This window comes from Sus scrofa, chromosome 12 (assembly GCF_054392235.1).
Source record: "Sus scrofa isolate SSC_HxYL_T2T_F1_AM1 chromosome 12, Sscrofa_HxYL_maternal_Yorkshire_Landrace_v2.0, whole genome shotgun sequence".
NCBI lineage: Eukaryota > Metazoa > Chordata > Mammalia > Artiodactyla > Suidae > Sus > Sus scrofa.
Window position 1 is genome coordinate 5,099,500 of NC_139394.1, and position 27,384 is coordinate 5,126,883.

General features: G+C 52.5%; 1 protein-coding gene and 2 long non-coding RNA genes across 6 annotated transcripts in view; 2 read left to right on the forward strand and 1 right to left on the reverse strand.

Moving 5' to 3' along the window:
* Window positions 1-1,233: 1,233 nt before the first annotated feature.
* Window positions 1,234-27,384, forward strand: part of UBE2O (ubiquitin conjugating enzyme E2 O) — a 59,132-nt gene continuing 32,981 nt past the window's right edge. For 2 of the 4 annotated variants that reach the window (XM_021066586.2, XM_021066587.2), the window contains exon 1: window positions 1,234-1,787. In XM_021066586.2, coding sequence (XP_020922245.1) covers window positions 1,365-1,787 — 423 coding nt within the window. In that variant the 5' untranslated portion in view covers window positions 1,234-1,364. Of the gene's footprint in view, window positions 1,788-2,780; window positions 3,137-27,384 lie in introns of those variants that run through there. The other 2 variants (XM_084983483.1, XM_084983485.1) reach the window with 1 other exon arrangement.
* LOC146398003 (uncharacterized) lies at window positions 13,050-18,499 on the forward strand. Its single transcript, XR_014820841.1, has 2 exons — window positions 13,050-13,390; window positions 14,878-18,499. It is a non-coding gene; the product is annotated as an uncharacterized LOC146398003 (long non-coding RNA).
* LOC146398004 (uncharacterized) lies at window positions 19,921-25,457 on the reverse strand. Its single transcript, XR_014820839.1, has 3 exons — window positions 24,646-25,457; window positions 21,507-23,545; window positions 19,921-20,351 (listed from the first exon to the last, which is right to left on the reverse strand). It is a non-coding gene; the product is annotated as an uncharacterized LOC146398004 (long non-coding RNA).

The window sequence follows — 27,384 nt, forward strand, 5'->3', positions numbered from 1 at the left end:
AAGATTAGTAAGTGGAAGTGCCAAAAGTTGGAATCTATGGCTTCCATTCTTAACTATCTTTCTTACCTCGTGCCATGCATACTAAGCCTCAAGGATTTTTGAACACATCTGGATGTGTTTAAAGCCAAACCATAGGGGCCAGTAACACTTGCTCATCTTTTTTTTTTTTTTTTTTGTCCTTTTAGGGCTGCACCCTAGGCATATGGAGGTTCCCGAGCTAGGGGTCAAATCAGAGCTACATCTGATGGCCTATGCCTCAGCCACAGCAACGCTGGATACAAGCCACTTCTGTGACCTACATCACAGCTCACGGCAAAGCCGGATTCTTAACCCCCTGAGCAAGGCCAGGGATCACACCTGTGTCCTCATGGATGCTTGTCAGTTCGTTTCCACCGAGCCACGACGGGAACTCCTGCTTATCTTTCTCTGGGACTCCTTCATGCCTTGACCCGTCCAAAAGGGGTCATGACCTTCCAGGCTTTGCATGGAATTCCCCAATGCGTACTCTAGATACCCTCTCTATATAGCCTCGCTTACAAGCTGCCTTGGAGTTGTTTTTTTTTGGGGGGGGGTCTTTTGTCCTTTTAGGGCCGCCCTGCAGCATATGGAGGTTCCCAGGCATCTAATCCGAGCTGATGCTGCGGCCTACACCAGAGCCACAGCAATGCAGGATCCAAGCCACATCTGCAACCTACACCACAGCGCACAGCAACACCGGATCCTTAACCCACTGAGCGAGGCCAGGGATCAAACCCGAAACCTCATGGTTCCCTGTTGGATTCGTTTCCTGTGCGCCACAACGGGGAACTCCTGGAGTTGCTTTTAAGCTATTTAATGTGTGTATGTTTTGTCTCTCTAGCTAGATTGTAAACACCTAGAGGACAGGGACCTTATCTTGTTCTTTCCGTATCCCTCCTAATGTCTTGGACAAGACTGGAGACGCCAAGGGAGCTCATTAAATGTTGTTGACAGTCTTCCAACCATCCTCCAACCCACCTTGGCCACACCCCTTTTCCTCAGCGACCACTCCACTTCTTCCTCCTGGGTCCCCACCCAGCCCGCTCCCCCTACTTTTCTCCCATCTGGCCCCGCCCCTCCCTCGTGGATTCCTTCTTTTCCCACCCCGCCCCCTGCCCCCGGCCGAATCTCCAGCGTCCCCTAGCGACGTGTCGGTAGCCCCTAGCAACCGCATCTTGGTCCCCTGACGACGGCGCACGTAGGCCACGTCAGCGCGCAGTGGCCCCGCCCCCGGCGCCGGCTGGCCCCGCCTCCCCGTGCCTCTTTCGCCGCCGCTGCCGCTGCCGCCGCTGCTGCCGCCGCCGCCGCCGCCGCCGCCGCCGCCCCGAGACTCGCGCAGAGCAGTTATGGCGGATCCCGCAGCGCCAGCGCCCGCAGCCCCGGCTCCCGCCCAGGCCCCGGACGCGGCTCCAGACGCGGCCCCGGCCCTGGACGCAGTCCCCGCCCCGGCCCCGGCGCCAGCGCCCGCCCCGGACTCGGCCTCGGGGCCGTCTTCGGACTCCGGCCCCGAAGCCGGCTCGCAGCGGCTGCTGTTCTCTCACGACCTGGTGTCGGGCCGTTACCGCGGCTCGGTGCACTTCGGGCTGGTGCGCCTCATCCACGGCGAGGACTCGGACTCAGAGGGCGAGGAGGAGGGCCGCGGGAGCTCGGGCTGCTCCGAGGCAGGGGGCGCGGGCCACGAGGAGGGCCGGGCCAGCCCGCTGCGCCGCGGCTACGTGCGCGTCCAGTGGTACCCGGAGGGCGTCAAGCAGCACGTGAAGGAGACCAAGGTGCGGCGGCTGGCGGGCGGGGGCCGGGGCCGGGGCTGGGGGCCGACGGAGAACCGAGTTGGCTGCTAGAGCCCTAGGCCGGGAGGGGAGGTGTGCGAGGCGCTGCCCGGAATGGTGCAACTGCAGTGGGCCGAGGTGGGAGGACAAGCCTTAGCGGAGGGGACGCCCCGGTGCAAAGTCATTGCACCAGCTCTGGGCCACCGGGCCCCGGGCTTCCCCTCGCGAAGGACTGGCAAGCCGTGCCAGGCTGCGGTGTGGGCCCAAACATTATGTACGTGGCCCCACTCCAGTGGCACCACCTCGGGCTCTCAGGCATGCTCGGCTTTACACCAGTGCGGCGTTTTGCTGACCCCCGAGGAGCTATATACTGCATTGTGCTTCCAGAAAGGGAGGCCGTCCGTCCTGCGGGGAGGGGTTGTGGGCATTCCAAAACAAAGATAGAGGTGAAAATCTCGGCGGACGTAAACCCCCAAGAAGTTCACTAGATGATAGCATGCGTTCTTGTGGGCGAAACCCCTTTGTGGTCTTGTTGCCCGATTTTAATTGCTGCTGGGAACTTTGAGTAAAATCATTAACAATCAGAGCCCTGATATTAATAGTACTAGGGGTGGGGGGGGGTGACAGCTGCTGACTGGGCTTGATGACTCTTAAGTACAGTTGGACTTCTTGAAAAAAAAAAAATACTATAGACCCTGGGTGGAAGAGACCCACCCATTTGGAAACCTGAAGGATTTTTTTTTTTTTTTTAACCTAAAGGCATTAGGCAAACATCAGATGCCCCTATGCTGTTGGTAAATATTGCAGTTTAATAGAACTGCAAGACATTTATCATCATAAACCCGAAACCGTGAACCAAGGTTGGTTTGGTGGCTTTTCGTGTCTTGTTTTCCTGAGTGTGAATTCCTATCAGTGATTCACACACACACACACACACACACGCCCCCTGTATCTTTCACTCCTTCTTCATCTCCTCCTCCTTCCCTTCAAGAAAACATTTCTAGGCAGCGATCAGGCCTGAGCTCTTTTAGCTGCCCAAGTTGTTGAGAGGTCTGATTTCAGAGGAGGACACTTGAGAAGTTAATCTGGGTTTCTCGCACGCTGGGAGACAAAGGCCACCTGCACAAGGGGTCTGTGATGACAGCTCAGGCGGGGAAAAAGGCCCCACACGTAGGAAGAGCCTGCGATCTATTTCCGAGGGGCAGAAGTGACTGTTGATACCGGCAGGGTCTTCTTCCTGGCCGGTGCATATGCGTCCATCCCCAGACACAGAAATCTGCACACAGGACCCCTGGCTCCCCTTCAGAGAAACACACATCTGGTGGTAGCTACTCTGACCCAGAGAGAAAATGGTAAGTTCACGCAAAAGTATGTGGAGAAGATTACCTTTTGTCACGAATGCCAGTTAAAAATTGCCCCCTGTATAGCTATGTTGGGAAGAGAAGGTTTTTGCGCTCTGCTCTGTCTTTGTGCCTTGTCACACTAGCAAATGGTTGCGGGCATCTTTCCATGGGCTCTTCAAAAGTGTTTTTCCCTAGCCGTCTTCTCTGGAGGGTTGTGACTTCTGGAATGGAACTCATTTGATTCTGTCATGGCCTCCTGCCCTGGGACTCGGGGCGGCAGGCCCAGCTCACTGCCAGGAGCTACCATGTTTATCAGTTGCTGTTTCTGTGCATCTTGACTTTGGGAGGTTAACTTTGTTTACAGTTGTGCTCCGTCTGTCTCCCCCCTCCCTGGGTCATTGTATGAAGTTTGACTTCAAGTACCTATTTTGAAATTACCCAGAAGATAACTTGAAGGCATCGGCTCAGATATGTTTTGAATTTGTTGAGATCCGTCGTGGCTCCAGGGGTGATGTTTTCTTTGCCAGGTAGTTTGTGCAGCTTCTGAACGTAGCAGAAGCTAAGGGCGTATAGGAATTGGAGGAGGTGGTGATATGTTGTGTCCATTTACGGATGGCAGGACCCAGCGTGTCTTTTAGGACTTGAGGAAAGGTTTATTGGGTGGCAGAGAGAGGGGAGTTTTACCTGATGGGTACCTCTGTTACCCAGCTCAGCCGAATGTCTCTCTTGCTTTGCTGCTGGCCACCGTCTAAGGTGGTGGCCTGGGTTCCTTGCAGCGTTGTGGTTTAGGAAGATTTTTCCTTCTCACCTCCCACTCCTCACGAGTTCATCAAGGTGATGGTGTGTTATCAAGGCAGCACCATTACACCAAGACTGAATGTTGAGGTTCTGATTCCTACTGCATCGCTCGTCTGGTTGGGAGGTTTGAGAGCCCAGTTATTGATAGAATAAAGCAGTGACAATCTTGAGAAACCTATTTCTTTTTTTTTTAATGATTTTTATTTTTTTCATTATAGTTGGCTTACAGCATTCTGTCAGTTTTCTGCTATACAGCGAAGTGACCCAGTCACACACACACACACACACACACACACTTTTTTCTCACATTGTCCTCCATTATGCTCCATCATAAGTGACTAGATATAGTTCCTCGTGCTATACAGCAGGATCTCATTGCTTATCCATTCCAAAGGCAATAGCCTATTTCTTTTTAAACAGCCTATTTCTTTTTAAAGTTGCCATCTGTTGGAATTTTTTTCAATAGTGTCCTTTTATTTTTCTTAAATTTTTTTTTTCTTTTTTTTTGCTTTCAGGGCTGCACCCACAGCATATGGATCAAATCAGAGTTACCACTTCTGGCCTATGCCACAGCAACGCAGGATCCGAGCCGCACCTACACCACAGCTCATGGCAACGCCAGATCCTTAACCCACTGAGCGAGGCCAGGGATCGAACCCGCAACCTCATGGTTCCTAGTTGGATTCGTTAACCACGGAGCCATGAGGGGAACTCCTTAGTAGTGTCCTTTTAATGTGAATTGTTTAGTAGCCAGTGGAGTGTTTTTGTAGTTTTTATGTTAATATGGTAGACAATGAGTAAAGTCTTAATCTTAGTCTCTTAATTTCTTTCTTCTTTTTTTTTGGCTTTTTAGGGACGCACCTGCAGCATATGGAAGTTCCCAAGCTAGGAGTCGAATCAGAGCTACAGCTGCTGGCCTATGCCACAACCACAGCTCACAGTAATGCCAGATCCTTGACCCACTGAGTGAGATCAGGGATCGAACCTGCATCCTCTTGGTTGCTAGTCAGGTTCATTACTGCTGAACCACAACGGGAATTCCTCTTAATTTCGTTCAAGATTTTTCTGTACAGGAGTTCCCATCGTGGCACAGTGGTTAACGAATCCGACTAGGAACCATGAGGTTGCGGGTTCGGTCCCTGGCCTTGCTCAGTGGGTTAAGGATCCGGCGTTGCCTTGAGCTGTGGTGTAGGTCGCAGACACGGCTCAGATCCCACGTTGCTGTTGCTGTGGCTCTGGTGTAGACGGGTAGCTACAGCTCTGATGAGACCCCTAGCCTAGGAACCTTCATGTGATGAGGGAGCAGCCCTAGAAAAGGCAAAAAGACAAAAAAAAAAAAAAAAAAAAAGATTTTTATGTACAAATTCAAAAAGAGAGATGAAGAGGCTGGCCGGCAAGTCCTAACCCCTTCCTGGCCACTGTCTTGACAATTATCAATGGAAATAAATAAGTAGTTCTTCCTGGAAACTGCGGAATGTAGGGTCCAGTTCCCGAGGCTTCAAGCAGTGAAGTTAGGCTTCTCTAGGACTTCAAAGAAGTACAGTTTATGTTGCTTCCTTTCCTCAGTCTCCTGAGCCTTCAGTGTGGTGGCCGATTTACCCGCCTGAAACTTTTCCCATTTGGCCACGGATCTCCTATGTGGAGACTTGCCCCTTCCCCAGCGGTGGTCAAGCCAAGTGCTGACAGCCTCTTCGCTTTCCTGAGCTTTGGCTGGTCTGGGGGGCCTTTCTGGTGTGCACCTGTGCCGGGTGCACAGCGAGGCTGCGTAAGGAAGGGCACCAGCTGCTGTGTGTCCAAGTGGAGGGCCTTCCTGTCTACACTGCTCCAGCTTTCCTTGCTGTCCCACCTCTTAGGTGTTGTCTTGTGCTCCGAGCGGCCCCTCATTCGGAGTCTTGCCCAGCTGGAGATTTAATATCTCTAAATTAAGGCTGTCTGTTCATGATCATCTTGCTTTTGTGAGAGGGGGGTGTGTGTGTGTGTGTGTAGCATCCCTGATGACAAGTCCCTTAGGAATTGGCTTTCTGGTTTATTTTTGGCTCCTACTCAGACCAGCATTTCCACGAGGAAAGCTATTTAGGTGTAGCGTCATAGCCTGTGAAGTTTGCTTGCCTTGCTCGTCCAGGTGCTGGACCCATTAAAAGCAGTTGTTCTGGTGATGCCACAGGAGGAAGTTCCGTAAGGTTAAGCAAGGCGCCGGACTAAGTGCATCTAATTGCATTTTATTCAGGTAGGAGCACAGTGCTTGCGGCATCTCACCACGGTTCTGTGATTTAGTCTTCGTCCCTCGGCTTTCTGCTTCTAACTCCTAGGCCTGAGTGCCTTGGTGGTGTCATATCTGGCTTGACACCTGACTCAAGGGCACTTTCACCAGATGGGGGCGGGGGGGGGGGGCTTGTGTTTGTGTCCTGTGATTGGAAGTCAACACCTTTGGGTGCCCTTCCTGGCTGTCACCTACTCGAAATGACCTTGGCCTCGTCACTGCCTCATTTTCTCTCTCTGCAATAAAATGCAAGGTCGGTCTTTCTAGCCCCGGAAATGGGCCTGCGCAGGTGGAATAACCAGAAGCGTAGCTGGGTGCTGCCTAGAGTGGCCACTTGGCTGTTAACAGACCCTGTTCCGGCACACAGAGCCGGCCCTGGCCCTTCAGGAGAGGGCTTCCATGTGTCCCAGGGCGGTGCTGCACCTCACTGGTGATGTTGCTGCTTGTGACCTGGCGGGGTATAGATTTGACTTCTTTATTAAGCCTCTTCTATAAATACTCATGAACTGCACTCCTCTGATACCTTATAAGAGATGCAGTAATGCATATTTAGAGTAACATCTGCCAAAGGCCACCCGTCTCCAGGAGAGGGATGGAATGAATGTTGTGTCTGTGTGTGTGTGTATCTCTGCCATAATCTGGGAGGCATCTTTTGAAATTCCCAAAACACAGGTAATGAGATTATGAGTTACAAAGATGGCAGAGTATTGCTTCTGTATTTGAAGATTGCATAATGAGGAGTTCCCGTCGTGGCGCAGTGGTTAACGAATCCTAGTAGGAACCATGAGATTGCGGGTTTGATCCCTGGCCTTGTTCAGTGGGTTAAGGATCTGGCGTTGCAATGAGCTGTGGTGTAGGTCACAGACGCGGCTCGGATCCCGCGTTGCTGTGGCTCTGGTGTAGGCTGGCGGCTGCAGCTCCGATTAGACCCCCTAGCCTGGAAACCTCCATATGCCGAGGCAGCAGCCCAAGAAATGGCAAAAAAAAAAAAAAAAAAAAAAAGATTGCATAATGTTCGGAGTTTCCTTGTGGCACAGGGGGTTAAGGATTCAGCGTTGTCACTGTAGCAGCTTGAGTTGCTGCAGCAGCTTGGGTCCAATCCCTGGCCCAGGAACTTGCCACCTGTACAGCCAAAAAGAAAAAAAAAAAGTACGTCATGTCAGTGTTTTTATTATCATCGTCTTGCTATGTGCTAGGCCCTCAATAAGTGCTTTGTGTGTATTTGCTCACTTTATGCTCACAGCACCCTAGCGAATTGGATACTGTTATTAACCCTCTGAAAGGTGAAATATTTCAGAGGAGGAAACCAAGGAACAGAGAGGTTAAGTAATTTGTCCAGTGCCACACTGCCGATGAGTGGAGGCGCCCAGGTAGGAATGGAGGGGAGTATGGGTTGCTGTCTGTCGCCTGAGGATTGACAGACGGTTACTCTGTCGAGCATGCTGAGCAGACGTGAGTCCCAGACCCTGTGGTTGGCGACACTCGTGCAGTCTTTACACACTTAGAGGGCGTCGTGGATGGGAGGCGATGGCAGGTGCGGAGAAGGGCAGGCGTTGGGGTAGGTGGAGGGGGCTCCCGGGGCCAGGAGGGAGGGTGGTGGTGGCCGGTCTGTGGGAGCGGCCCCCCCACCCCACCTTGCACGGCGGGGCGCTTCCGTTCTCCAGTGTTCATTCCCTAGCCCCTCAGTCATTATCAGAATGACTCTCAGAAAACTCTTTCTGTTTCTGGAGAGGCTGCGAATACCCCTCGCTGTTGAGTGGAAGCACCGCAGTGAGCCTGCTTCCCCACTGCCACCCCCAGCAGCCCAGGTCCCCGCGTGGCCGGCTGGCCTAGAGGAGGTTGGTGTCAGGAAGTCCAGCTTGACCTCCTGCCCTGTCTCCTGCTGCTGCTGTCACCCTCCTGCTGGGAGTGCTGAGTCACAGTCCGGAAGGACGCCTTGGAGAGGCTGCAGCCGCATCAGTCCCACTCCCTCGCCCGCCAGGTCCACTCTGCTCCCTGGGTTTGCTTCGGACATCGAAGGCCTCTCGTGCTTTCCCTGTCCCCACCCCACTGGTATTCCTGCTCTTCTCTTTGTCATTTTCCCGTTCTGTCGAGAGGAACTTTTTCTCCTTTTCACTGTTTGACCCACGGGCCTCATGGAATCCGGCGGAGCGTCTGTTGTGCAAAGGCCGCGGGTGCAGCGTGTGGTGTGAATTGCCGTCGCAGCAGCGCTGGGCCCGCGATCAGTGCGAGCTGCCCCTGTGGTCCCCTCAGAGCCGAATCGAGGGCGGTTTCTGTGTTGAGTGGGCTCCTTTTTAAAGAGCCTTGACCCTTGGAGACATAGTCTGTGCTCCTCTTCGGACTGAGAGGCGCCTTCGGAGTTTGCCGCCCAGCGCTTAGCCGGCTTCTGGATGGGCCTGGGGGCTGCCAGGCGCTACTCAGAAGGGGCAATGGCCATCGGACCGGCTGTCTACAAAGAGCTTTTTTGTTTGCGAGAGGCCATCATTTCTCTTGACCAGGGGTTTGCTCTTTTACCCGTAGCCCCTCCCTAAGGCTCCATTTGCCCGGCGGCGGCTGGATGCCAGGCCCGAGAAGGTCAGGTCTTCCCGCGACTGCATCCGTCCTCGGTGGCAGCTCAGACTGAGCGGGATCGCACAGTGGCTTCTGTTGCTGACATTTCCACCAGCCTCAGGGGGTTCTGTTAGGAACTGCCTGACGTGTGCGGTGCCAGGCAGGGCAGGGCAAAACGCTTTATGGGAGTTTTTTGCCGTTCAGAATAAAACTGAAGCCTGTTAATGGCTGAGCCTCTGGCTGTACCTCCTCCACGGTTACTCGCCCTTGTTTTGCTCTTCGGCTGCACTCCGAGGCTGAGGATGTCCTGTCCCTCCGCCCAGGCTGACTCTGCTGAATGGATCAGTCAGTTTTGCCCACAGGTAGACCGTGTTCTTGGGAAGCAGGTAGTGAAAAAGCTTTTATAATTTAAACATTGAGGCAGGTGATACACTGTTCAGATTGAGCTGGGCAGGAAGTACTGGCGTGAGTGTCCGTTTGGGGTTTAGTCCAGCTGACTCTTTGGTTGAGGGGTTTGGGGTTTGTTTACATATTTTGAAAGACTGAAACATTTTATTTTCTGCAGCAGAGGCAAAGGACTGGGACACTTATGAGGTCACTTCTGGTTTAAATTGATAGCGTAACTGTATCTGGTAAAAATTCATTCTGACTGTGACAATCCAAACAATTTAAAAAATTTAGGATACTGAGTAGTGCTTAAAAAAAAAAAAAGCCATCGGATCTTATTTAACGATAAAACGAAAACCCCCAGCTCCTGGAGAGGCTTCCGCAGTCTTACGCGTCCTTCACTTGCGTCCTGCAAGTGAGAGCTGGTCTTGCGCTCAGCAGCTCTGGTGAGGTTCTTCCTCCTTGTCTTCCTTTTGATCCTTTTCGTGGGAGATGCTGCTGGGACGAGGGCTGGTGAAGCCGGCTTGACAGGCACAGCCTCGGGGCTGCCCTCGCTGGCCCCTTAAGTGCAGGTGGAAGGACAGACCGACCCACAGCTGGGAGCCTCAGGACCCGACATCCTCCGAGCTGAAAGCATCCTCGCATTTGTCTGCTCTGGCAGCTTAATCACTTAAGGGAGTTGGAGGGCCCCGAACGTTGATGACGTCATCTTCAGGATGAAGAGGGAGGCGTATCCCCCTGCCCCAGCCTGCTTGGGGGGCATCGCGCAGCCCCACCTCCCGCCCCCACCCCCCGCTGGTGGGGAGGGTGCGACCTGCCCACCCCTAGCCTTCCTCCCCCTGGCCTCACACCCCTGGGTGTGAACGGCCCTTTTGAAGGTCGCAAAGGACTAGCGAGTCCTGGTCCCTGACGTTTTCTCAATTCCCGTCTTCCGCACCGGCCGGCCTTGTTCATACGGTCCGTCACCCTCTTCCTGGAAACGGTCTTCCATCAGGCTCTGCTGCTCTCTTGCCTTTTTTTTCGTTGCACCCTCTCGGGAGACCTCCCTCTCCTGTCTTGTCTTCGGCGCTGGCTCCGCTCTGCAGTGGCGTCTGCCTGCCCCGGCTCGTCTGTAGCACGTTCCAGGCCACTTGCTGGCTCCATCCTGTCATCTGGAACTTCAGACGTTCCGGGTAGAAAATCTTAGTCTGTGGAAGTTTAAAAATTTCTTTTCCCACCATTTTTTCCTGAAAACCTTCAAACATATAGAAAAGTGAACGCCTAGGCCAGTGATTACTAATGACCACGCCTCCTGAGTCAGCAGGCTGCCTCTGCTTTATCTGTGTCCCTGAGGTCATGTAAACATCTTTCCTCCTGGGCCGGTGGTAGGTCAGTAGCAGAAACACTCAAGCACACATCTGCTAAAAATCAGAACATCTGCGATTATTTTAAATTTACCTGTGGGCTCCCATTCTAATTTTTTGTCTTCAGAAAATTTTTCTCTATTGTGGTGAAATACACATAGTCTAAAATTTGCCACCTTAAGCACCTCTAAGTGTGTAGCTCAGTGGTTTCAAATGCATTCACATCGTGCGACCATCACCACCACCCGTTCCCCAGAGCTCTTCATTATGTGAGGCTGGAACCCTGTCCCCGTGAAACAGTAACCCCCACTCCAGCCTCACCCCAGGCCCTGGCAGCCACGTGCTACCATCCGTCTCAATGATTCTGATGCTCTAGGCACCTCAGGTAAGTGGAATCATACAGCATTATTTGTCTTTTTGTGACTGGCATATTTCACTTAGCGTAGCGTCCACGAAGTTTATCCCTAGTGTAGCTTATGTCAGAATTTCCTTCCTTCTATTTATTTATTTTTATTTTATCTTAATTTATTTTTGGCCACAGCTGTGTCATTTGAAAGTTCCCAGGCCAGAGGTCGAGCCTGCGCCACACTAGTAACCAGAGTCACAGCAGTGACAACGCTGGATCCTTAACCCTCTGAGCTACCTGGGAACGCCAGAATTTCTTTCCTCTTCAAGGCTGAATAATATTCCATTGTGTGTTTATACCAGGTTCTACTTACCCTGTTACCCTCATAGACACTTGGGTCGCTTCTGTGGTTTAGCTGTGGTGAAAATGGGTGCACACATATCCCTTTGAGATCCCATTTTCAATTCTTTTGGGGACATTTACCCGGAAGGGGAATTGCTGGATCATAGGGAATTCCTTTTACTTTTTTGTGGAACTGCCGTACTGTTTTTCTATAGCAGCTCTACCGTTTTACATGCCCACCAGCAGAGCACAAGGGTTCTAATTTCTCCACATCTGGTCAACATTTTTTTTTGTTTTGTTTTTTTTTTTTTTTTGCTTTTTGCTTTTTTGGGGGCGGCAGAGTGGTGGTGCACATGCTACATGCAGAAGTTCCCAGGCTAGGGGTCAAATTGGAGCTGCAGCTGCCGGGCTGCACCACAGCTGTAGCAACTCAGTCGCACAGCTCACAGCCACACGGAATCCTTAACACACTGGGCGAGGCCGGGGATCGAACCCGCATCCTCATGCATACTAGTCGGGCTCATTACCGCTGAGCCACAGTGAGAACTCCCAACATTTGTTGTATTTATTTATGTATTTATTTTTGCTTTGTAGGGCCACACCCACAGCATATGGAGGTTCCGAGGCTAGGGGTCGAATCGGAGCTACAGCTGCCAGCCTACACCACAGCCACAGCCCCTTGGGATCCTAGCCGCGTCTGACCTGCACCTCAGCAGCGGACGGACGGGCGTTCCCGGACCAGGGGTCATGCCAGATCCCCGACCCACTGAGCGGAGCCAGGGATCCAGTCCACGTCCTCGTGGATGCCAGTCGGATTCGTTTCCTCTGGGCCACAACGGGAACTCCCCTTTATTACTTTTCTGGATGGCAGCCGTCCTGCTGGGTGTGAGGTGATGTCTTGTGGTTCTGATTCGCAGTCTAGCGATGTTGGGCATCTGTCACACGCTGACTGGTCTTTTTTTATTTTTATTTTATTTTTCTATTTATGTATGTATTTTTTTCCCCACTGTACAGCATGGGGGCCCAGTTACACATACATGTATACATACCTTTTCCTCCCATCGTGTCGTGCGGATGGGTCTTTTTTATGTCTTCCTTGAACAAACGTTTACTCGGGTCACTTGTTTGTTTTTCTCTCGTCGAGTTTTAGGAGTTCTCTCTCTATTCGGGGTATGAATCCTCTATCAGATGCATGATTTGTGAGTATTTTCTCCCATTCTGTGGGGTGTCTTCTTACTCTGTTGGTAGTATCTTTTGATGCATAAAACGGTTTAATTTTTCATGAAGGCCAACTTTTTTTCTGTTGTCACCTGTGCCTCTGGTGTCAGGCCCCCACTCTTAACTGGTCATCACAGCTTTGTTGGAGATGCCTCTTGCATGCTCTCATTTCCTCTCTTCTGCAGTGGTTCGCTCTCTGAGTGCCTCCGGCCTGGCTTCGTCTGTCCTGGCTCCCTGCCTCTGGACCCTCCTGCAGCTCGGCCTGCGGCACCACAGGCCCCCCCCCCAGCCTCCCGTCACCCCTTAACTTGGCTTCACGGCCGCTCCCCTCCCCGTCACACAACCTCTGTCTCTTGAGTTGACTCCAGCTAATCTGACGGTCTCCGCAGTCACGTTTGCTGTTCCCTGCCTCCAGCGCCCCACAGCTCTTCGACCTGGGGTCTCTCCCTGGATTGGAAGCTTCTTGAGAAACAGAGCAGCCTGTGAAAGCGTCTGTACTGAGCGATTCACGCTCAGGAGCGCGGAACTCCTTCCGCTAAGAACGGAGCCGGCCGCCCTGTTTCTCGGTGGTGCGGGCGCGGGGAGGGCATGGCCCAGGGAGGGCAGCGCTTGGGAAAGGCTCTGGGCGCCGAGGCGCCTGGCTCTTGTTAACGTGCAGTCTTGTGAAGCAGTCACCCTGGGGTGGGCCAAGGACCCGCGTGTGGAATGTGCCCCGGAGGCGGATCTGCTGGTTGCGACGAACTGCCCTTCGATTGGGACCGATAGATACGCTGTCCTTGAAAACCCCTCCTGCCCCAGGTTTTAGGTATGTAGGTTGCCCCCAGAGCCACGTGGCCGGCTGCCCCTCAGAGACTCTATCATGCCTGCTCTGTGTATAAAGATCGTTGAATGATGGACTCAGGAGTTGGATTTTTTTTTTTTTTTTTTAATATAATGAGGAGCCGATTCAAAGTTTGGGGTGAGGCGTTCCCGTTGTGGCGCAGCAGAAACGAATCCGACTAGGAGCCATGAAGTTGCAGGTTCAATCCCTGGCCTCGCCCAGTGGGTTAAGGATCTGGCGTTGCCGTGAGCTGTGGTGTAGGTCACAGATGCGGCTCAGATCCCACGTTGCTGCGGCTCTGGCGTAGACCATCGGCTACGGCTCCGATTCGGCCCCTAGCCTGGAAACCTCCGTATGCTGCGGGTGTGGCCCTAAAAAAACAACAGACCAAAAAAAAAAGTTTGCAGTGAGTGATCTGGTAGCAGTTGAGTTCACAAGATGGATTAGGTGGGGGAGCTGGGAGGCCCAGAGACCAGCTCAGAGGCTTTTGCACACAGTGCGAGTGAGTCGTATCTTTTGTACATTTAATCTGCTTGACATCACATGTACGTGCCTGGCGCAGAGTATTGAAAGTACTGATCTTTCAACCAAGATGCCCCCCAAGTGTGAACCAGTGACTTCCCGGGGTATTCAGTGCGCGCGGCCTGTTCCAGCCCTGGAGGGGAGGCTGGTGTGATGCACTTAGTGACCTCAGAGAGGTTTGTTCCAAGGATAATTCTGATGCTGCTCGTTTGACCTGGGGGCCTACCTCCCAAGTGAAGTTCGGGCTCTGTTGGCTCTGAGGGAGCAGCAGTGAAGCTTTGAGTTAGGGTCGTGGGCATAGTCACGTGAGAGACGTTTCTCAGCCGGTTGCAAAGCCACGAGAGTCCCCTGGGGAGTAAGACGTGAACGGGAGTAGCATTGGCAGGGCTGCCAGTGGGTGTCGCAGGCCTGGGCCTTTCAGATGACTGAGCGGGAGTTGCGGAGCCGTTGTGTTTTTCTTTGTTATGGTGGTCAATATACATAACGTACAGTTTACCGTTTTTAAGTGTGCGGTTCGGTGGCATGAAGCACAGTTGCGTTTTCGTGCACCGTTATCCACCATCCTTCTCCAGAACTCTTCCATCTTTCCAAGGTGAAGCTCTAGCCTCATTAAACAATAACTTGTTGCAGAAGTAATAGCCGTGCCCTGCAGACACGGGGTCCCCGAAGTTCAGGGACTTCGAGGACTCGGGCGGAGTCCCAGGCTTCCTGAGGGCGTGGCAGGTGATCGGCAGCCTGGACAGAGGGTCAGTTTCGGATGGGCTCAGGTGCCTGGAAGCATCCACGTGAAGAGAGACGCCTGCTTTGGAGATGTGCCTTCAGTCTGTCCTCCATCTTTCTCAGATTCTTGTTGCTGTCTTCTCTCTTGCCCTCGTAATTGCACTTTAACAATAAACACTATTTAGATTTACAGAAAAGTTGCAAAGATCATGGTTTACCCTTCATCCCTCCTTCCCCGGTGTTACCGTCTTATGTGACGTGGTCTATTTCTTTCTTTTCTTTCTTTTCTTTTTTTTTTAAGGGCCACACCCTCAGCATATGGAGCTTCCCAGGTTAGGTGTCGAATCAGAGCTGTAGCTGCTGGCCTAGACCACAGCCACAGCCACAGCCACGCCAGATCTGAGCCGTGTTTGCGACCTACACCACAGCTCGCAGCAATGCCAGGTCCTTAACCCACTGAGCGAGGCCAGGAATCGAACCTGTGCCCTCATGGATGCTGTTCGGATTCGTTTCCACTGAGCCATGATGGGAACTCCACGGTCTGTTTCTTGAAAGTAAGAAGGTCACAGCACCACACGATTAGCTAAGCTATACACTTTTATTGGCTTGGTTTTCCTCTGGTGTCCTTTCTCTGCTTCAGGACCCAGACCTACAATACTGCATTGCATGTGGCCTAGTTGCCTTTTGAATGTTAGGAAAACCCTTCTGATTGACCTTTCTCTTTGTCTCATCTGCACTTCATCCTCTGCCCTAGGAGTTACCTTAGTGAAGAATTGTACTCAACAGCTCTTGACGCCAGAGAGAAGGGGTCAAGCAAGATGCTGTCTGAAAAGAGGCCGTCGGAAGTGACACTCACTGGCGCAGCGCCCTTGAGAGAAGCGGGAGCCCGTGGGGAACGAGGAAGGGCCCGGGACGCGGGGAGCGCAGGCTTCACGGCCGCTTGTTCAGCCTCCCGCTTGTTCAGCCTCCGGCTGTTCAGTCTTCAACTCTGAGGGCAGACTGGGGGGATTATTCCCTTATTTGTCTTAGATTGATAGCCACCCCCCCCCCGCCAGCCGATTGTGAGTTACGTTAGGTCGTTTATACCTACATAACGTACAATTGCAAGAACATACAAAAAGTGGGTTTTAAAAAAAAAGTCACGTCGAATGCTGCCACTCAGGTAGAACTGCCTTTTATCATTTCAGTGGAGGTTATTCTAGTCTTTTATGAGCACAGAGATTTGTCTACAAAAATATAGCGTGCTTGCCCCCCGCCCCACTGCTTAACGAACTGAAAGTGGGTTAGGTTCCAAAGACTGTTTCCAGGTGTCCCAAGAGAGTTCAAGTTCGTGGTACCCACGTGTCGTTCCACAGAGCGGCGGAAGTTTAAACCCAGACAGCTCCTCTTGCGGGTCGGTGTGCTAGTGTCCCCGGTGGGCAGCCCACCTCGCTTTGACAGACGCATGAACCCGAAGACTCATTTCCACGTGTACTTTAGAAACAAAGACCCCTGATGACAAGCCCTGCTGCCCCTTTTGCCTCCCTCCACTTCAGGGTCCCGGTTCCGAGGCTGCTGCTGACCCCGAGGCAGACCTTGTCTGAGGAGGCACCCTCACCTCTTCTCCCTCGTGGAGGCCGGCGCCGTGGGCACCTCGCAGGGGCTGGCTCAGCCCTTGGGGATCCTTGCCTCTGGCGCTCAGCTCACCCCCTATGCTCCCCTTCAAGTATGATTTGTTGAGCTCTTTCTGCATTCTCTTTATTGGAATTGTCATCTCTCCCTTGGGGGCCTGCGTACTCCTTCTTTTTCTTCACAGCAGTGGTGGTGCCCCTGCCTCTGCCCTTTTCAGATGTGATGGGGTAAACGTCTGTGAAACACATGCAGATTAAGTGCCCGCACCATTAGAGGACACGTAGGGCTGCCGTCTTTCCGGAACCTGGCTTTGGGCCTGTCTGCAGTTCCTAAGTTGGATGTTCAGAGGTGGAGGCATTTTCTTGCCGTTTCTAAGAAACTTTTTTCTTTTGGCTGTGCCCGTGGCATGTGGAAGTTCCTGAGCCAGGGATCGAACCTGTGCCACAGCAGTGACAACACTGATCCTTAACCTACTGCACCATAAGAAAACCCCTGCAAAACGTTTTGATAGTGTGAATTTTTTTTTTTTTTTTGTGCCGCACCCGAGGCATATGGAGGTTCCCAGGCTAGGGGTTGAATTGGAGCTGTAGCCACCAGCCTATGCCACAGCCACAGCCACGCCGGATCTGAAACTCGTCTGCACAATAGCTCACGGCAACACCGGATCCTTAACCTACCGAGCGAGGCCAGGGATCAAACCTGCGTCCTCGTGGATGCTACTCAGATTCGTTTCCGCGGAGCCGCGATGGGAACTCCGTGATAGCATGATTTTTAATGAATGCCTGTAATCCCATCAGATAGATGAACCTGAGTTTCTTTGATCAATCTCCTCTTTTGACCAGCTAAATTGTTGCCAATTTTAAATGACAGGACTGCTGTCTTACCCTTGGTCTTCTATCTCTGTACACCTTTAAAGTTTCTTAGGTTACATTCCCAAATGAAATTGCTGATCAAGGGTTAGAAATACATTTTTAAGTCTTGATTGCTTTTACTCAATTGTCGTGCCTAAAAGTGGCACCAGTTACACTTCCATCTTAAGAGTGCCCGTTTTCCCAGCATGTTGGCAGCATCTAGAGGATCAGAACTCACGTCCACTGAAGGGGCCTTTTTCTTACCGCTCCCCTAGTGCCAGGAAATAAGCCCTTCCTGTGCCCAGGGAGCCCCTGAGCTCTGTGGGACAGGCAGGCCTGTCTGTCGTGCCTTCAGCTCAGGGTGTGCATTCCCTGAGCAGAGCTGGATGAGGGGGCCATGCGTCAGGGGCGGGGGGCAGGAGGTGGTTCGGACCCAGGGTGTGGAGTCGGCATGTTAGACCTGCAATTGCTCAGTGTCCACAGCAAGACCCGTAGACAGACTCCTGTCCAGTTGCTGGGAATTGGACGAGCTCACCCTTGAGCACCACTCAGCGTGGCACTGGCCAGCGGTCCCCACTGAAGGGAGCTGTTCGGCTCTGCCTCGGCTTCCTTCCTCGTCGTGTTTGGGAGCCTACACGGTGGACGTGATTGCGGGTGTAGGGGCAGTAGTGCTCATTAGCTTGTCTGTCCTGTAAGACAGACTTTAAATTGAAATCTTCCTCCTTGTGTGTTTAAAGAGATCACTTTTGGAGATGGAACGTTCAAAAGTCTTAAAAGACTGTGTGATGAAGTGTTTGTTTCCGTCCTACCTTTTCCACTCCCCGGAGACCATGCCTAGGACCAGATGTATTCTCTGCCTTCCATTCTGTGTACACACACACACACACATTTATACTTAAACAGTGTAGGCATATATTAACACCCCGTTCAGAATTTCTCTGTGATGGTTCTGTAGCAAAACAATTAAGTAGTTTTTTTAAACTATTCACATAGAAAGATGATTTTGAAAATGTGCCGCTGGCCCCCCCCCCGTTATTGCGCTGTAACTGGCGCACAGCGCGGTGTGTGTTTGAGGTGTGGGGTGTGACCTAAGTGCATCATGGGGTGTAACTCTGTGAGCATCCGTAATCTCCTGGGTGTTTTCCTCCTTGTGACGAGGGCTCTTAGGAGTCGCTCTCTACCCGTCCTATGGACACAGAGCTGTGTTAATTGTATTTCTCACCCTTAGTACTAATTTATCTTATAACTGGAAGTTTGAGCTTTTGACCACCTTCCTCCAGTTCCCCCTCCCCTCACCCCTGCCTCGGGTACCCGCAGATCTGGTCTCTCTTTCTGTGAGTTTGTTTTTGTCTTGGCCATGCCTGCGGCAGGCAGCAGTTCGCACCTGCCGACACCTGTTCTGTAACCTGCCGCACCACCGGGGAACTCCTGTATGAGTTTGTTTTGAGGTGTAATTGACCGGCAGCCCTGTGGTCGTTCCTGGTGCATTGTGTGGGGCTTTGATATTTCCATCCGTGCATTTCAGAATGATCATGTCTGTTCTGTGCATTATTTGACATATTCTTCCCTTCCTCTGCGCTGCCCCCCTTCCCCCTGTGTTTTCTGTTTTTGTTTTTTTTTGCCATTTCTTGGGCCGCTCTCACGCATATGGAGGTTCCCAGGCTAGGGGTCCAGTCGGAGCTGTAGCCACCGGCCTACACCAGAGCCACAGCAACGCGGGATCCGAGCCGCGTCTGAGACCCACGCCACAGCTCACGGCAACGCCGTATCGTTAACGCACTAAGCAAGGCCAGGGATGGAACCCGCAACCTCATGGTTCCTAGTTGGATTCATTAACCACTGCGCCACGACGGGAACTCCCTTTTTTTTTAAAAAAAAAACAGGGCAGCTTTCTGGGCAGCTGTTCTGCCCTTGCCAGGCGACAGCTTTGGATGCAGGCGAGCCAGGGTGGGGCGCTGCCTCCCTCCTTCATAGCCTCGTGGCGTTGAGTGATGGACATAGCGTGTCCCATCCCGGCCTGTTGCTTCCTGCTTCTCTCTGAAGGGTTGCCCTTCCTGCCGGGCAGCGTGCCATGTGGAGTTGGGTTCAGTGTGGTGCCGCGTCGGGCAGGGGCCGCTCTGCCACTGGGGGACAGCGGGGTCTGCATTTACTATTCCTTGGCACCTCTTCTGTTCCAGGGGTGTGTGCGCGTTTTGGAAGAGAGGGAAAGGGCCGATTTAGTGAGAAACCACAAACTGACCTGCAGTGACAGGAGGCCGGGTGGTGGCAGCGCGAGACCAGGAGGGGTAGCCACCAGATACTGGGTCTGAGGGAGCAGGTTCACAGGGGTGCCACTGGGGCGGGGGGCGCTCACGGAGATACTTGAATCAGAAGACCCTTGTCGGGAGCGGAAAGTACAGTTTTTTAAGAAGTTTAGGTGGTAAAGTGTCCCCAGAAACATCCGAAGAGCCTCTCATCTCCACTTTGGCGTGTTGTCCCTGTTGGGGTCGCTCACTAGGTGTGACAGTTTGGGCCAGGGCCACCCCCGGACTCCTTCCAGAAGCAAAGGCTAATCTCTGAAAGGACGCAAAAGCAGCCTGTGGCCCCTAAATTGGTCTCCGTTTCCTTTCTCCAGGGGGAGGGAGGCATTATCCTGGTCAGTGCTCGGAATCCCGTCTCTTTCCTCTTCCTTTTTCTCAGAGGGCACAGCTCGTAGGGAACTGGGACTCTGTCCCTGACGGTGGTTCTCTAGGAAGGTGTTGTGTTTCCTACATAGGGGCTTCCAGCTCCCTGCTCTGTGCACCCCAACCCCTGGCGCGGCTCAGCTCTGGGCTAGTAGCACGGCCTATGAGGGGGTGTCAGGGACGGAGGCCCTGGATGACTGATAGTGGGTGTGCCCAGGTTATAGAGTGGGTCTAGGCCCGTTGTGGGGGGTGCTGGAGGGACGATTTGGTTTGACCCCCTTGTAAGGCCCCGAGAGGCTAAGTGGGTCAGATTAAGGGTGATATGGCGTTTCCATGTGGCGCAGCGGCTTAATGATCTGGCCTTGGCTCTGTTGCAGCACCAGCTCCATCCCAGGCCTGTTGCAGTGGTAGGATCTGGCATTGCCGCAGCTGTGGCTGGGATTCCATCCCTGGCCCAGGGACTGCCGTGTGCCGCAGGTGCAGCCAAAAAAGGAAAAAGAAAAAAAAAAGCAAATTAAGGTTGATGGAAGCCACAAATGGACAGAGACACCAGGACATAGGAAGGAAACGGCCGCAGAAGGGCAGCCGTCTAATTTCTAAGAGCAGAAGTGGGGGCGCTAGCAGCGCTGACTTTAGTTCCCTGGTGAGACTTACTTGCAGTGGAGACAAGTTCTGGTGTTTGACTTGAAAAGTAAAATCTATGATACGGAGGATTTAGGGGTTTACACCATGACTTAGGAGACATATTTCAAGAACACTGCCTTCTCAAGACCGTAGAACGGGGCGGCTTAACCTGGCAGGATAAGAATCCAGCTAGTATCCATGAGGATAACGGTTCAATCCCAGACCTTGCTCAGTGGGTTAAGGATCTGGCATTGCCGAAAGCTGCGGTGTAGGTCTCAGGTGTGACTCGGATCTGGCGTTGCTGTGGCCATAGCGTAGACTGGAAGCTGCAGCTCTGATTCTGCCCTTAGCCTGGGAACTCAACCTGTGCTGTAGGTGCGGCCCTAAAAGGAAAAAGCTTTACTGAGATACAATTCACATACCATACCGTAATTTTCTCTTTTTTGGGGGGTAGGAGGGTGAGCTGTGCCCATGGCATATAGAAGTTGCCAGGCCAGGGATCAGAACCTACACCACAGCAGTGACAACGCTGGATCCTTCACCCACTGTGCCAAGAGAGAACTCCAAAAGTTCACTCTTGCAAAGTACACAATTCAGGAGTTCCAGTGTGACTCAGCGGGTTAAGGATCTGGCATCATCACTCTAGTGGCTCAGGGGCTGCTATGGCATGGGTTCAATCCCTGCCCCAGGAACTTCCTCTTGCCTTGAGTGTGGCCAAAAAAAAGTAGGCAGTTCAGGTGGTTTTTAGTTTATTCAGAGATTTGTGCAGCCATCATTGCTGTCTAAATTTAGAACATTTTCATCACCCCACCTGAAGCCCTGTACCCACCAGCAGTCGTGCCACAGTCCCCGCTCCTCTCAGCCCCCTGGGTAACCACTCTGTCTCTGCGGCGTTGCTTATTCTGCACATTTTATAGAAGTGGAGACGTAAATGGTGTGGCTTTTTGTCCATTTATCCATTTTTAAATCGGGTTATTTGTTGGCTTGCCTCCAAGACCCTGCATCTGCCTGTCCTTTAGGATCTGGCAGGTACCCTGTCCGTGAATTAGGGTCTGTGCCAGTGTCCTGCATTACAGTGGGATTTCATCTCCTTTCCTATATAATAGGCCCTGGGGGATTTGAGAGCCTTAAAAACTGAAGTCTTTTTTTTTTTTTTTTTGTCTTTTTGCCTTTTGTAGAGCCACTCCCACGGCATATGGAGATTCCCAGGCTCGGGGTCGAATCGGAGCTGTAGCTGCCAGCCTACGCCACAGCCACAGCAACTCCAGATCCGAGCCGCGTCTGCAACCTACACCACAGCTCACGGCAACACCGGATCCTTAACCCACTGAACAAGGCCAGGGATCGAACCCGAAACCTCATGGTTCCTAGTCGGATTCGTTAACCACTGCACCATGACGGGAACTCCAAAAACTGTAAAGTCTTTACATTCCAATCTTTCTAAGGACAGGCCCCTGGTGGTTTTGCATCTGGTGCTCTGCACTCACCCCAGAATAAGACAGGGGTTGCTGAATGGGCTTCTTGGACCGAGGGCCAGGCTGTCACGTGTTTACCAGTTACGGCAACTATGCGGAGTATGCCAGTTACAGTTGAAGTTGAAGGCAGAGACTATACCATCTTTTCTTGGCTTGCCCTTGCAGTGTGGAGTATCATATTTATGCAGGAGGTGATGAAATGCTTGTTGCTTGACATGCATGCACTTTGGTACCCAAGTCGTTTCAGAGCTCTTTGGCAGGTTGCAAGCCTGGTTGTGCTGAAGTGAGCGGATGCCTGAGTGTGACAAATGAGGCTCCAGGCTTCCTGAGCTTCTTGGCTGCGGCTCCTCACAGGCCCTGCCTCCTCAAGCAGGGTGGCTGTCTGCTGAGGGGCCCATGCCCGCTATTTATGTCCTGTGACTTTCTCAGGGATTGTTTTTAGTTTAGCCTTTAAGCGTCTGATTTCGCTTTGTCAGTGTGTTAAGGGTTGATTGCCCCTGCCTGGCGCTTGACACTGACCGTGACGAGTCTCTTCCACGCGGAGCCCAGCTTTGTCCTGGATCAGTTCTGACTCTTAGCAACCTCTGGAATGGAAAGTTTCTTTCACATCTGAAACAAAAAGCCATTGTAGGAGCAGACAGGTGGCCCTGGCAGATGACTGGGGGAGTTTCTCATGGCCTCGTGCTCTTTTCCCTTCCCACCATCCAAATCTTGGAGTAGCAGCGTGGACACTCCCGCGGAGACGCATCGGTCTCTAGTAGGTAGTGCGCGGTGCTTGCAGGTGAAGGTCGGAATGAAGGGCTTTTAATTTTGGAATTTGGGATTTCTTGGTTTTGTTGGCATATTAGCATCTCTGTCATCAAATACGTCCCTTGCTTGTATGTAAGGACTTTGCAAAGTCCGGTTAAAGACTCTGGCTGGCACAGTGGCCTCCAGGTAAACCCAGGTGATTGAAGACATGTGTTTATTTCCACTTCCTCCCGAGACCCTTCCAAAATGACAGCAGAAGAATCTTTTAAATGTCTAAACCCCGCAAGGACAAAGAATGGGAGAGAAGACAATAGACAGTAGGAATAGGCTCCAGGTTCTGGAAGGCGGGAGGCGACTGCAGCAGAGCAGGAGCTACCGGGCGGGGGCCTCCGAATCGGACGTTGCTGGTGTCACCCCCGGCCGGAGTGCAGTTCAGGCCGCAAGACAGAGGGCGTGATGGAAAGTGTGCCTAGGGAGAAATCCAGCTCCCCATGTTACCTGCCCACTTGTCCCACCCAGCGGGCACGCCTCCCCTCTGCCCGCAGGAGAGGAAAGAGGCCGGGTGAGGCTCCTCGGGCGGAGCAGAGGACGGCATCACCCCCGGCTGGCAGGACTCATGAGCCTGAAGGCACTGAGGCTGGCGTGAGGGCTGCCAGAGAGGGACCCTCCCTAGAAGAAGCAGCAGCGTCAGGACGGCCCGAGCTCGCTAGCACTGGGCGTCCCTCAAAGCAGAAGCTGTCCGGAGTCTGCCCGGTGCTGGGCCAGAGCCCTGCCGTGTCCACAGGTTGACGTTGTCCATCGTCAATGTTACTGCCTCAGGTTTTTAAAAAATAAGTTTTATCGGAGTGTAGGTGACTCGCAGTGTTGTCCAGCAAAGCGAGTCAGCCCTGCGTGTGCACGTGCCCATTCTCTGTCAGATTCTTTCCCCGGCGAGGCCGTCCCAGTGCACTGATAGCGTCCCCAGCTGTGAAGCAGGCCCTTGTTACGGGTGGGTTTGTACATAGCGGCGTGCATATGCCAATCCCGACCTCCCAACCCATCCTTCTCCTAGTGTTTCCCGCTTGGTAGTCCTAAGTTTGGCTTTGGAATCTTCGAGTCCTGTTTCTGTTTTGTGAATGAGTTCTTTTTTTTTTTTTTCCTTAATGGCTGCGCCCGTGGCATATGGAAGTTCCCAGGCCAGGGACTGAATCTGGGCCACAGCTACCAGCAATGCTGGATCCTTTAGCCCCCTGCTGGGGATCAAACCTGCGCCTCCTCGGCAACCCAGGCAGCTGCAGTTGGATCCTTAACCCATGGCACCACAGCGGGAACTTCGTTCTTTCGAATCTCTCTTTTTTTTTTTTTTGTCTTTTTGCTATTTCTTTGGGCTGCTCCCGCGGCATATGGAGGTTCCCAGGCTAGGGGTCGAATCGGAGCTGTAGCCACCGGCCTACGCCAGAGCCACAGCAACGCGGGATCCGAGCCGCATCTGCAACCTACACCACAGCTCACGGCAATGCCGGATCGTTAACCCACTGAGCAAGGGCAGGGACCGAACCCGCAACCTCATGGTTCCTCGTCGGATTCGTTAACCACTGCGCCACGACAGGAACTCCCGTATCATTTTTAAATTAGATTTCACATATTAGGGATTGCCTAAACTTTTTTAATTTTTAATTTTGAAATAATTATAGATTGATAGGAAGTTGCAAAAATGGTACAGAGAGGTTCCTGACACCTTTTCCACCGGTTTCTCCCAGTGGTTACATCTTACATACCCTTGGGCAGCATCAAAACCGGAAATGACAGGTACACAATGCGTATGGACAGTCCTGTGCCATTCTGTCACTTGTAGGTTCATGGAGCCACAGCGGTCAAGGTGCGGCACTGTGCCATCACCAGAAAGATTTCCTGATGACTCGCTTTCAGGTAGGAGTGGATAGCCGGGGATCACTGAACATGACTCGGAAAGCTCCCGGCGTGAAGGGTAGAGACGAGAATAAACAGAGAGAAAGACGCATCTGAAGAAACCTTTAGAGCACACAGTGCACAGCCTCAGAGAAGCGAGCCAGTATTTTGTTGATGAAATACAATGGGATGCAGAGTTTCCATTGTGGCCCCGTGGGTTAAGGACCTGTCGCTGTCTGAGGATGCAGGTTTGATCCGCGGGCCTCACCCAGTGCCTTAAGGATCCGGCATTGCTGCGAGCGGGGGTGGAGGTCGCAGCTGTAGCTCCAGTTCAACCCCTGGCCCAGGAACTTCCATATGCTACAGGTGCAGCTGTTGAAAAAAAACCCCAAAAAACAAGATACTGTAAAAATCAGAACAAAAACCAATTTTGGGAAGTGAAAAACATAATATTAGAAGAAAAAAAAGAGTTGACAGAGCCTCCTGGGAAATAGAGTAAAGCATCTGACATCTAAGAAATCTCTAAAGAGAGGAAGGGAAAACAGAGGGCAGAAACATGTCCGGGAATCAGACGTGCTTCCAGAATTGAAGGTCCTGAGGTTCCAGGATGGCGAGCGGAAAACCCTAATGGGCACATTGTGTGATTCCAGAGCACGGAAGACAGAGCTTCCCAAGAGAGAAAACAGCCACATAAAAAAGATTGGGAATGAAGAGGCGTCAGACTCTCAACCTCCCGGGAAGCCAGGAGGCAGGGGAATGGATTTCCCGTCTAGCGTGGTAGATGGAGCTCGTGCAGTCACTTAGAAGAGCTTGATAAAGTGAAACAAAGGCCTTAAATGTAGCTGAGCTGAAAAGAAAGAAAAGGGAGAACAAGATACTAAAAGAGGGAGCTCAGAGCCTGACCAGCGTAGGCTATGGATGTTATGGCCACTCTGGGGGGTGTTTATCGGGCCCTAAAACAGCCCCCGGCAGTATTAGAAGTTTGGGTTTTAACACACTTGTATAGAATTGAAAGAAATGCCCCCAAAGGGCTGCTGCTTAGCACAGGGAACTCTATCCCATCAACTTGTGGTGGAACACAATGGAAGATACTATGAGAAAAAAGAATGTATATATATATGTGTGTGTGTATAACTGGGTCACTTTGCTGTACAGCAGAACTCGACAGAACATTGCAAGTCAATAATTTTAAGTTAAGGAGTTCCCGTCGTGACGCAGTGGTTAACGAATCCGACTAGGAACCATGAGGTTGCGGGTTCGGTCCCTGCCCTTGCTCAGTGGGTTAAGGATCCGGCGTTGCCGTGAGCTGTGGTGTAGGTTGCAGACGCGACTCGGATCCTGCGTTGCTGTGGCTCTGGCGTAGGCCGGTGGCTACAGCTCCGATTCGACCCCTAGCCTGGGAACCTCCATAATGCCGCGGGAGCGGCCCAAGAAATAGCAACAACAACAAAAGACAAAAAGACAAAAAAGACAAAAAAAAAAATTTTTTAAGTTAAAAATATAAAAATAAAAAGTAGAAAAAAAAAAAAGAAAGAAGTGCCCCCAAAAGGCTATATTCCCTGATAAAAGGGAGAAAAGGGATGAGCAAGTCTCCCCCTTGGAGCCAGAGAAAGGGCGAGGCAGGTGTCAGGTGCCCCCACTCTGAGGTGTAGGGTGTGTCGCCTTGAGTGACGGCAACACCCGCGTTGGAAGCCTGTGTTTTTAGTTCCCACTCGTGTCAGGAATCCCCAAGCCCGCACCCGGCTGGTGACCCTCCTGGAGCTCCTTGCGGAAAGAAAAGCGAACGCTTTCGTGAAATGACCCTTCCTCCGCGAGAGCCGCTTGCAAACCTGTGATCTCTCCGCACGTGAGGAGCTGGTGCTAAGACATGACGGAACACACAGAAATCGCCAGCAGGAGTCAGCGTCACAGCAAACAGGAGGATGCCCAGCCTGAAAGCCTCAGATGGCAGACGCAGTGATAACCCAGCGTGCAGAGCGCCTGAAGGGCTTAAGGAAAGAAGGAACACCAAGGGCAGCGTGCGACACAGTCGAAGAGGCTGATTTAAAAGAACCAAATAAAACCCGTGCAGTGAAGGTGCTCATCACTGAGAACAAAACCCAGTGGAGACGCCGCATGGCAGGACCGCCGCGCACAGGAGGGCGCCGTGTGGACCGGAGAGCAGGTCGGAAGAAGGGGAGTGGAGTTGGCCCGAGGACTAGGGACGTGCTCTAGAGGGAGCGGGCCGGGCGCGGGGCCGGGCTGAGTCTGATGCGGCTCCCGCGGGACAAGGCGTCTTCGGAGCAGCTCGAGAGAAAGACCAGCGACACCCCGGGGTCGGCCGTGAGACGCAGCAAGCGTCCGAGGCGGGACCGGGATGGAATGAGGGCGTCCCTGTGCTGAGGAAACAGAAGTCGTGGCTTCGTTTTCAGTGCTCAGCGTATCGTTCTGTCGTGAGGACCCAACACAGGCATCTTCAGCAAAAGAAGCACTTGGTTTATTCGCTAACAGACCTTCACTGAACTCCAGCAAGAAGGACGCGGAAGCCTGGGGAGAGAGAGGAATTTGCACAGATGGGTGGTGGCGCGAACGTCAACCTCGGAAACAGTGCCCAGTACTGACGCGGGGAGAGTGGCAAACTACAGTCCTGGCGTTTCCCGACAACGGCAGGGGAAACCGGGGAGGGGTGCGGTGGCGTGAACGCCGTCTGAGGTCGCTGAACTGTTCGGGAGGAGGGGAGGTACTCACTTGCTCGAGACCGCGTTTCTGCGTCAAGTGGACGTAGTGACATATTAAAGGTGACGTTTCAAAAACTAGCGATGGGATCGAAGGCCCTCAGACCAATAGAGGGGAGACACTGAGGATTATAGAACTAGGTCATTCCCCAGCAGGCCCTCTCCGGGGCATATGTGGGGACCACACTTTCTTTGAAAAAAACACGTGCTCCCCTGTGTGCGCCGCAGCACTCTTCGCAACAGCCAAGACCTGGAAACAGCCTAAATGTCATCGACAGGGGAGCGGGTGGAGAAGATGTGGGTGCACACACAGTGGAATACTCCTCGGCCAGCGAAAAGGACGAAATAATGCCATTTGCAGCAACGCGGATGGAAC